This window comes from Lipotes vexillifer, unplaced genomic scaffold (assembly GCF_000442215.2).
Source record: "Lipotes vexillifer unplaced genomic scaffold, Lipotes_vexillifer_v1.1 scaffold520, whole genome shotgun sequence".
Taxonomy (NCBI): Eukaryota; Metazoa; Chordata; class Mammalia; order Artiodactyla; family Lipotidae; genus Lipotes; species Lipotes vexillifer.
Window position 1 is genome coordinate 141,892 of NW_006784004.1, and position 11,311 is coordinate 153,202.

An 11,311-nucleotide genomic window follows, 5' to 3' on the forward strand; every position below is an offset into this window, starting at 1 on the left:
ACGCGGGCCTCTCACTGTTGTGGCCTCTCCCGCTGCAGAGCACAGGCTCTGGACGCGCAGGCCCAGCGGCCATGGCTCACGGGCCTAGCTGCTCTGCGGCATGTGGGATCTTCCCGGACCAGGGCACGAACCCGCGTCCCCTGCATCGGCAGGCGGACTCCCAACCACTGAGCCACCAGGGAAGACCGGAAGGCAGATTCTTTACCACTGGACCACCAAGGAAGTCCCGGATTTATATCTTTTAGATTTTTTTTTTCAATCATAGATTTATATTTTCTGTTCATTGTGCTTTTCTTGTATCCTCCCCAGCCATCCTCCCCTGCTCCTTGTTCCTTGGATTTCCTTTTTTTTAAAAAAAATTTTATTTATTTATTGGCCCCACGGCATGTGGGATCCTAGTTCTCCCCCGCCCAGGGATCGAACCTGTGCTCCCCTGCACTGGAAGCGCAGGCTTAACCACTGGACCACCACGGAAGTCCCTGGATTTCCTTTTTTTGAAATAACTTTATTTCACTTCTACTAATGATTTCTCTTTAAATATTTGTAACAATCAAAGAGTTTTAGAGAGTAATATAATAAACATATGGGGAGCTGCACAGAACTTCAGAAATAAACATCATCAGTACAGTTGAAACCTCCTCTGTACTCTCTCTCATCATTAGCCTTCCTGTTCCTGCTAGGTGGCCACTGTTCTAAGTTTGATTACCCTTAAATTGTTACAAACACATTTAAATAAAATTAAACTGAGCTTATCATTACTCTTCTCTTCCAGCAAGAGGATGTCTTTGATAGACTTTTTTTTAGGGAGGGGTTAATATATTTAGCTGTATTATTCATGTATTTTGGAAGAACTTGATATTATACATATAGCTGTATGTGTGTGTGTGTATATATATATATATATATATATAGTAGAATTCTAGTTTTCTTTTCCCCGCTGGCTGCGCCACGTGGCTTGCAACATCTCAGTTCCCCGACCAGGGATTGACCCCGGACCATGGCAGTGAAAGTCTGGAATCCTAACTACTAGGCCAGCAGGGAACAACCCAAATAGAATTCTTTTTAACACATTATTAGTCCACTTAGATATCTGCTTATTAAAAATGCTTTTAGAGTGTATCTTTTCTTGGATGTTGTTAGTAAGTACCTACAGTTTTGATTTCTGTGAAGGGATCAAAAGGTTACTTGAATTCTAAAATTTGAAATGAGCCCAGTGATTAACCTTCATATTTGATCTAATTTTTGTTTGAAAAATTTGGAAAGGAACCTGAATTTAAATAGTTTAATAATGGAATGTAGAAGTCTGTACTGCAAATAGGATTAGTGATTGACATTATTAGAATAATAAACATATCAGTATATCAGATTAGAACTCAGGCCTTTGTTTATCTCTATTCCTAATTAAAGTGTACTACTAATGAAAATTTGCCCCCCAATTTAAATAGTTTTTTAATTGGTAGGTTTTTTATTTGTTTCTTTTATTTAGCAGCTTCTTTCGTAAACAAACCACACAGGTATCTGGGTCAGTCTGGGAAACCTTCCTTCGTCCTTCCAGATAGTCATCCGCAGTGCATTATCTATATTTCTATTAATATTCTTTTAGGTTTCTAGAGATTAATTAATTTACAGTAATTATAAATATAATTTACTATAATTTGTAGCTGTTCTTGCTATAGTATGTTTTATATTTTTACATGAGGAGTATTTACATAATTTGGACATATGATGTATTTTAAGTAGCTTTAACTGTTATACAGAAATTACTATTCATGTAATTCCTCAAACAAAATTATATCATGAATGATGGCATAGTAATCTTTATCTGTGATTGTCATGAAAATTTGAATTTAGGTAGTTTTCTCTGTTTTAATAGTATTTTTCTTTTAAAAATCTTTCTAAAAATAGGAGTATTTTCTGCATTGCGTGCTGTTCCCCAAAAGGAGGGATACCTTGGATTGTATAAAGGGAATGGTGCAATGATGATTCGAATTTTTCCTTATGGTGCAATCCAGTTTATGGCATTTGAGCATTATAAAACGGTACTTGAAACTTTATCTTGTTTTCCTCTTTTGTGTCTTTGAATATCGTACTTAATTGACAAGGCATTTGCTTTGACCTTTAAAGTTACTTTGGATGAATGGATAAGTAATGCCTTTTTGAAAGACTAAGGCTTGTGATAGTTTAAGTTTTTAATTTTACTTGGTTTTGGAATTATCTGTTCCAGGATTGTTAGTCATTTTTGAGTAAATTGTTTATGTTCATACTTACGAAGAAGAGCCAAAGTATCCTTCAAGTAGCTAATAATAAATCCATAAAATATTAATAGCTTTTTGATATGCTTTTTGTTTCTCAGTTGTAGGAGAGGAACACTGCAACTTTGGATTTTCTTATTAAATAAACTAGTGAGACCATATTGTGAAAGTCTGTTTTTGAGTAATGCTGTAAGTTAACAGCTTTTCTCATCATACTAAGTCTCTCTTTTCTGGCTGGCTGAAAGTTTATTCTCTCAAACATCTTAACACAGAAAGGAGTTTAATGAATTAAATTTCATAGGGTATCCTAAGAATAATTTTTTAAAAATTATCATAGGGTATCTTAAAATGAAAAGTAAGCAGTATCAAGACTTCACTGTCTATAGTAGCATTTTATTCCTACTACTCCCATTCACACTTTGAGTATTTGTGGTCATCAATGTGTAATATAGTACATTTGGCAAGATTGCTTCTGTAAAAGTGCATAATTTGATGTTTTTGGTTTCTAGTTAATTACTACAAAACTGGGAGTTTCTGGTCATGTACACAGATTAATGGCTGGGTCCATGGCAGGTAAGAGGAGTGGGTAATTTTTTGTTTTTAACTGAAGTAGAGTTGATTCAAAATGTTGTGCCATCTCTGTTGTACAGCACAGTGCCTCAGTTATACACATAGAGACATTCTTTTTTTAGTATTCTTTTCCATTATGGTTTATCACAGCATATTGAGTATAGTTCCCTGTGTTATACAGGAGTGGGTATATTTTATTTCTGCAAATTAATTTTCTATTAAAATACTTAATTTGATTTAGGTAATATGTGTGACATTGATTAAGTAGCACACATTTGTTATCGTCCTATGCTCAATTATGCAAGAAATCATTAATATCCCAACTCAGAGTGTTTTACAGTAGGAGATATAGGAGCAGTCTAAACTTACAGCTATGTGAAAATCATACGTTCCCTTTGACAGTTCTCCTTCTGGAAATGTTTATTTTTTTCCTTTCAAAAAATTTAAAAAATTATAATGACTATAGTAATACATATTCCTATACAATGAAAATAGTTCTGCTCCCTAGAAGCAATCACTATTAGCAGTTTCTTATGTGTGCTTTTTTCCAATACTATTCTATAGGATTAGAACTTTTATAGTTATCTTAGGACTCTCTTCTGTATCAGTACATAGATCTTAATTTTGTGAAGAACTGTGTTATATTCTAAGGTAAAAATGGCACATTATTTATTTACTCAGTCCCCTATTGATTGACGTTTGGGATATTTAAAATTTTTGTTTTGCAAATAACACATTGTACTTGTGTGAATATATCTGTAGAATAATTTTCAGAAGGGAAATTATCAGAGGATATGTGTATTTAATTTTTGATAGACCTTTGCAAACAACTGATCTCCTTAATGCTTTCAGTAGCCCTTTCCCCTACATACCATATCAACACTGGGCCTTATTAAATTTTTAGTATTTGGCAATTAATTATGAGTAAGCTTGGTCAGCTTTTCAAATGTTTATTGACCATTTGTATTGCTTACTTTCAGCCTTGAATTGTTTCTATTCTTTAAATATTCATTTTTATGAGTTTGGGAATTAGGACATTATTTTTTTTTTCTGTCAAATATTGCTATTATTTTATTTCCCAGTTCTAGATTTGTCTTTTAACCTTATTTGTGATTTTTTTGGAAAAATCATCCAAAAGTTCTCCCCCGTATAGAAATATTACATAGCCAAATGGGTTAGACTTTTCCTCTGTGGCTTCAAAATCTTTTGAATTGCGTTGAGAAATGCCTTCCCCATTCTAAGATAAAAACATTTATTCATGTTTTCCACTAAAACTTTTTTTTATATTGATTTTTTTTTTAATGTTAGATTTTCATTGTTTTTTTTTTCTCACACCAAAAGGTAATTTAAGTATGTAGCAATAGAAGAGTGGTAAAAAAAAAAATCCATGTCAGAATTCTATACTTCCAGTACTAGATTTTTTTTGTACATTTGTAGAATTGTATTTATTGACAGAGAAGGATGTTTACATCATATGTAAAAGAAAGGAAGTTACAAAAGAGAATGTTTAATATGCTATATCATATTTTGGTTTTTAAAAAGTAAATACATATGTAAATATTCATTAAAGAAACATCTGCAAGGTTATAAACCAATACATTAACAGTTTTTATTTCTGCTAATGGAAATAAGACCATTGGAAGGTGGTTTATCAAAATCTTAACTATGTGGTTATCACAAGGTTTGTAGGATTTCAGGATTTCATTGATTTTTTTGGACCTAGATTTATAATGTCCAACCTGACCTACCTTATCCATGGTTTTGCCTTACGCATGTTTATTTAACTCTTTTTGACTTCTGGCAGACTGACCCAAGATCAATAAGTATTAAAAATAACCAGGAATAGTATCTAAAATATTTAGCAAACCAACCGTAGAGGTACTAACAAATAGGACAGGCTCTGAAAGCCTCCAACTAACTTTTTCATGGCTGGATCAGGACACAGTATGTGGTGGTGGTGGGAGCTCTGGTTGGGGAAGAGGCTACCAGAGTCATGATGCGGGAGATCTTGGAAGCTGGAGCAACAGCTATTTGTCAACTGCTATAGAAATATTTTAGTATTTTACACTGGCATTGCAGTGCTGGTGAGTAACGTTAGCTAGCATTTATTGTTCACTTGCTTTGTACCCTTCACAGACCTGAGCACTTGCCATGTAATCTTTGAGTACTTGACATGTAGTTCACAGAAAGATACTGTGAGGAAAGTGCTATGATTATTTCTCATTTTACAGAAGGAAAATTTTAGTAAAGTTTCCAAATCTTAAAATTTATGATTTCTTACATCACTTAAAAATTTTGTTGTCTCTTAAATTTGATTTTATAAGTGACAGGTCAAATTCTTTCTTTTAGGGTTGTAGGAAAGATGAAGTAGGATTATGAATATGAGTAAAATCCTAAAGACTTTGTATTATTTCCTTTTCGTGACACTTGATTATTTCTTGACTAGCATGTTCAGATGGTGCTTTTAGCTTCATATTTCTGAAATGAAAGACGTGTTAACATCAAGGTTTCAATATACACTAGAAAATAATAATAAACCAAAGGAACTTCAAGTATGAATTTTAATTTTTAAAGAAAAGAGTTTAAAAAAATTCTAGCTATTATAGATAAGACTAGTGCTTCCATTAACCAATATTTCTCTTTTTATTACCATGTTTAAGTAATTATAATTTATATTTTGCTTTTATGATTTTAAACAGTTGAAATAAATGTTCTGGTTAATTTTATTTATATCTGGTATCTTTGCTTCTGTACCTTTGGTGGTCTTTGAACATAAGTTTGGAAATTTTATATTTGCCAAAATTAAAAATGGTATGTTTTTCATGATCATTTCAACAGAGCTTATTTTAAAGCTTTTTTGAACTTCAACCTTTTCCCTCATCCTACAACTACAATCCAGTACATGTTGAATCTCAGTCATTCAAAAAGGAAAAACTAGAGACTGAGAATCAGGGTTTGTATATTTAAGGAAGGTCTTCTCCTTTCTTTCTGTATGTTTCACTTGTTTGAAATAAATCTTGATCTGCCAGTTCCTATGAAACTAAGAGTGACAGGATAGAGAAGAGGAAAAAGAAGGAAGTTGTCAGAAACCAGAAGCAACGAGCTGAGTTCTGCTTGTGGCCATTTCTGGTCTACTCTAGTTTAGTGCTTGGCGTAAGGCTGGGAGGTCAAATGGACAGAACACTTACTGCCTGGGATCGTGGCTGGCCTCCATTACATACATGTCCTTTGACTATGGGCAGGTCATCTGAGCCTGCCATAATTCATTTATCCATTTGTTAAAGTAGAACTATGATTGCTCAGCTCCCTTTCTTTCTTAGTTGTTCTGAGGGTCAGAGTAAAGAATTCTCTGAAAACATTCTGAAAGATCTGAGGTCCTCCATAAGTATGGGGGAATGTTATTAAACCTTCCATGCCAGCGGCTTGTTACATTTCTTGAGCCAGCCACTTGAATTCCTTATTCCTCAGAAAATGAACAGCCCAGTCAAAAAATGGGCAGAAGACCTAAATAGACATTTCTCCAAGGAAGACATCCAGATGGCCAACAGGCAAATGAAAAGATGCTGAACATCGCTAATTATTAGAGAAGTGCAAATCAAAACCACAATGAGGTATCACCTCACACCAGTCAGAATGGCTATTATCAAAAAGTCTATAAATAATAAATTCTGGAGAGAGTGTGGAGAAAAAGGAACTTAATGGTGTGGTATTTTTAAAAAGCATTGACATAGTCATCATGAAGTGAATCAGAACTTAGTTGGAGGGACTTTCCTGGTGGTCCAGTGGCTAAGACTGTGCTCCCAATGCAGGGGGCCCAGGTTTGATTCCTGGTCAGAGAACTAGATCCCACATGCTGCAACTAAAGAACCCGCATGCCGCAACTAAAAGATCCCGCGTGCCACAACTAAAAGATCCCGCGTGCTGCAACTAAGACCCAGCGCAGCCAAATAAATAAATTAATTAAATAAATAAATTTTTTAAAAAAAGAACTTAGTTGGATATCCTCAAACTTACTTTACAGTGCATTATTGTTTTTCATTTGAACAATATAAGACGTCATAATCTTTTCTGTATTTAGGGCTTTGGACGTTTACGGCTTTTGAAAGTCTAAATCCAGCCTGTAGAGGGCTTCATAATTTTATACTTAGAGTGAAGGGTAAAATATGACTATCAGAAGAATAGTTCTCACCTCCCACTTATTCCAAGGATAAATAAACATTTAAAATCTTAAGGAGTTTTCAAGATTTATTGGAGTACAAAATTATTAAAAATCTTCTTGCTAAATTCTAAATTTTAAAATTACATTTAAATCACTGAGTTGTTTTTAGAAATAGTGAACAACAGCAACAACAAAAAACTTTGTAATTTTTTTTTTTTTTTTGCGGTACGCGGGCCTCTCACTGTCATGGCCTCTCCCGTTCTGGAGCACAGGCTCCAGACGTGCAGGCTCAGCAGCCATGGCTCACAGGCCCAGCCGCTCCGCGGCATGTGGGATCCTCCCGGACCGGGGCACGAACCCGTGTCCCCTGCATCGGCAGGCGGACTCTCAACCCCTGCGCCACCAGGGAAGCCCAAACTTTGTAAGTTTTAAACATCCTGGTTAAAAGGTTTTGTTTTTCTTTAGGAAGATTTGATTGCTCCAATTCAAAAGAAATATACCATATAAAAACATAGTGAAGTAAACTGGCCGAAAAATTGTAAAACTAGATCGTCAGTTTAGCATTATAGTGATCATTGGCATTATTTTTACCGTTCTCTGATGTACAATTAGGTCATGCCAGTTCCTTAGCCTGACTCATGGTCTTACAGCTTTTAAACTAATGCCTCCTTTACCTTTAGAAATTTCTGGATGTCCAGAAATTTCCATTTTCCATTTCCATTTTCTACCAATTTACCATTTTGATCACTTTGTTAATTCAGTTATTTCATGTTAAGCCACTTGAAACCAGTAAGAAGACAATGAGAAGGCTTGGAGCATGTGAGAAGGAAAGAAGAAATAAATGGAGTCAGGGAGAACAAATAGGAGAGGCAAGACGAAAGTGATCCAGATAGGGAGTAGAAAAAAAATATGGGAGTTGTAAAAATGTACAGAAGCATAAAAAAATAAAATGAATATTGATGATCTGGGCAAATCCTAGCAAAATCTGATGTTCAAATTGTGTCAGGATGATCAAGCCTTAAAATGGTCAGCCTTTTGATTCTTTTCTATATTTGTTAAACTCCTTAATATGAACCATTTTCAATAAACATGGAACTAGTTTATAGATAATCTCTCCTCATTTTATTTTGTAAAATTTTCCCTTGCAAAATATTTAGCACAAGCTGCAAAAAATTAAACCAAGCTGTGAAATATGTAGTTTTATAAATATCTGGATAATAAGGTATTTGCTGTGACTTAAATGTGATATTATTGCCAAACCTTGTCTTAGGAACATCACATTTGTACTGTATTAGTTTAGATTCAGCTTCAAAGAGGCCATTTAGAAGAGTCACTGCCTTGGCTGCCAGACATGGCTGGTTTGAATACCAATAGATAAAAAACAAGTTAAGTAAAAAACAAGTTTGAAAATGAATAGCTTGAAAACAAATGGCTCAGATGTACAGCTCAAAATCAAATTGGCTGAAATGAGGGACTGACATTTCTAATCACTCAACTGATGGAATTTCTGAACTAAAAATTTAAGTTTAGAAAGTACTAAGTAAATGTTTGAGAAAAGAAGATTACGGGGAAGGCAATATATGTTGTGATATGAGTCAGAAAATTTAGTCTCAAATTCTACTCTGTGATACAGAAACTGTGAATTTGGTCAACTCACTGAACTACTTTGAGCCTCAGTTTTCTACCTTGTAGGATTGTTGGTGGTACTTGGTATGTGAGGATTAGAGGTGGTATTTGTAAAGTGCCTGGTGTGGTGTGCTTGGCACACAGTAGACAGTCTTTATTGTTATGTGCAAACTAAAAAAAGGAAGGTTTAAAATATCACTTACAGCTAAATCACAGATAAGTTCATCGTAAATCAGCCTTTCTTCTATGAGTCTAACCTGTTCTGAGTACCATTAGGCTGATCTTGATACAAAGTATTCCTTGCTTTTAAAATTAAACATACTCAAACTGACTTTCGGCTCATTGTCTAAAGGAATTGAGGTCATTCTCAAGAGAGAACTAAAGAGGGAAAAAGAGAACGAAGGGTTGCATTTGTTTGCGTTAAAGTATTAACAGTATATTAGCTGTGTAGATTTTTAGTTCAGAGATAATGTTATAATCACCCAGGTAGAGATGCCATGAGAGATACCTAGATAATAACATAAAGAACATTGTTTTGCAATCCATGTATAAGGAGTGGCGAACTGATTTAGATTTTTGGGAGAGTGGCAGAAACTCTGAAAATTAGTATAGATTTAAGTTTGGGCTAATAAAAATGGATGCAAGTTACAGCAGCATTTGCTAAGTATGTGGGGTAAGGTATCTCAGGTCTATTTAAATAATATTAAACAAATACTAAAAATTTAACACTGGGACTTACTTGGCAGTCCAGTGGTTAGGACTCTGTGCTTCCACTGCAGGGGGCACAGGTTCGATCCCTGGAGAGGGAACTAAGATCCCGCAAGCCATGTGGTACAGCCAAAATAATAATAATAATAATGATAGTAATAGTAATAAAATGTCAAAAAATTAAAGCTAAAAAGTTAAATTAGGTTAAGAATACAGAAATCACTTAAATTGCCACTTTTATGCCTAGTATGCTATTGTAGGCCAAAGTTGTGGCAAAAAAATTATATTTTCATTTGGTAAGACTAGTAAAAAGATGAAATTATCATGTTAAAAGCCTACAGAGAAAAAGAAATTCATGACAATACCTCAAGCTCTTCCTTTCCAACCTGGGCCTGGCAGGATGGTTCCTGTAAAGAAGGGTGGTGAGACGAAGCATCGATCTTCTCACCAACCAGGTCGTGACCAGGTAGTACACCACTAACACTCACAAGAACATCCCTGGAGTGGACTTCAAGTGTGTGCCCCTCAGGTACTCAAAGAGATCCAGAAATTGGCCAGCAAGGAGATGGGAACTCCCAATGTGCTCATTGACACTATGCTTAACAAAGCTGTCTGGGCCAAAGATATGAGGAATATCCCCTAGCATATCTGTGTGCAGTTGTCCAGAAAACATAATGATGATGGAGATTCACCAAACAAGCTCTATATGTTGGTTACCTATGTACCAAGGAGGTAACCACTTTCAAAAATCTGTCACCATTCTCAGAAATCTACACAGGTGATGTGGAAGGGAACTGACCACTGTTTGTCAAAGAAAGTTATAAAACTGCCCCCCCCCAAAAAAAGAAAAAGAATGTCATATGAGAAACAAACCAAAATAACAGTGTTTTTTTGCCCATCCAATGTTGGAAAAATTATCTAATAATTGAATATTCTGCTTGTCTAATAATTATCTAATACTTCTGATAAGTTAGAGAAATAGGACTTATATTCTAACGGATGACATTATAAATCAGCACAATCATTCTGGAAGGCAATTTCTGTTAAAAGCCTTATGCCTTGTCCTAATAATTTTATTTTAGGAATTTATCCATAATGAAATATTTAGTCATAAGGACATTCATCAAAGCACTGTTTACTATTACAATATCATGTAGCAAATAATGGAGACAACCTAAATGTCTAAGAGGATTGTTTAAATAAATTATAGTACATCCAGGTAATGTTTTTCTCATGTGGAAAGATGTTCACAATATAATGTAAAGTAGGAAAAATTGACTACAAAATAGAATTACACCATTATCATGTATTTTTTTTTAATAAATTTATTTTATTTTATTTATTTTATTTTTGGATGCGCTGGGTCTTCGTTGCTGCACGCGGGCTTTTCTCTGGTCATGGTGAGTGGGTGCTACTCTTCACTGTGGTGTGCAGGCTTCTCTTTGTGGTGGCTTCTGTTGTTGGCAGAGCATGGACTCTAGGCATGTGGACTTCAGTAGTTGTGGCACACAGGCTCAGCAGTTGCGGCTCACGGGCTCAAGAGTGCAGGCTCAGTAGTTGTGGCGCACGGGCTTAGTTGCTCTGCAGCATGTGGGATCTTACCGGACCAGGGCTCAAACCCATGTCCCCTGCGTTGGCAGGTGGATTCTTAACCGCTGCGCCACCAGGGAAACCCATTGTCATGTTTTAAATGTGTGTATGTGTGTAAATGCCCCTGTATAAAAGGTTTGTAATATTATATATTTAGGTGGTTATTACTGGAGGATGAATATGTATATTTAAAAATTCTTGATTGTCTTTATTTTCTAATTTTTTTACCTTGAGCATATATTTCTTTGGTACTTTACAAAAATAGAAGATTATTTTTAATTTTAAAAATAACTGATACAGGGCTTCCCTGGTGGTGCAGTGGTTGAGAGTCCGCCTGCCGATACAGGGGAAGCGGGTTCGTGCCCCGGTCCGGGAAGATCCCACATGCCGCGGAGCGGCTGGGCCC

The 11,311-nt window shown here is 35.3% G+C and overlaps 1 protein-coding gene and 1 pseudogene across 2 annotated transcripts in view; both read left to right on the top strand.

Moving 5' to 3' along the window:
- Positions 1–11,311, top strand: part of SLC25A16 (solute carrier family 25 member 16) — a 33,815-nt gene that overhangs the window by 10,258 nt on the left and 12,246 nt on the right. For both annotated transcript variants that reach the window (XM_007456456.1, XM_007456457.1), the window contains exons 3-4: positions 1,906–2,039; positions 2,762–2,825. In XM_007456456.1, the coding sequence (XP_007456518.1) occupies positions 1,906–2,039; positions 2,762–2,825 (198 nt within the window). The remainder of the gene's footprint in view (positions 1–1,905; positions 2,040–2,761; positions 2,826–11,311) is intronic.
- LOC103081316 (60S ribosomal protein L31 pseudogene) lies at positions 9,716–10,113 on the top strand (annotated as a pseudogene).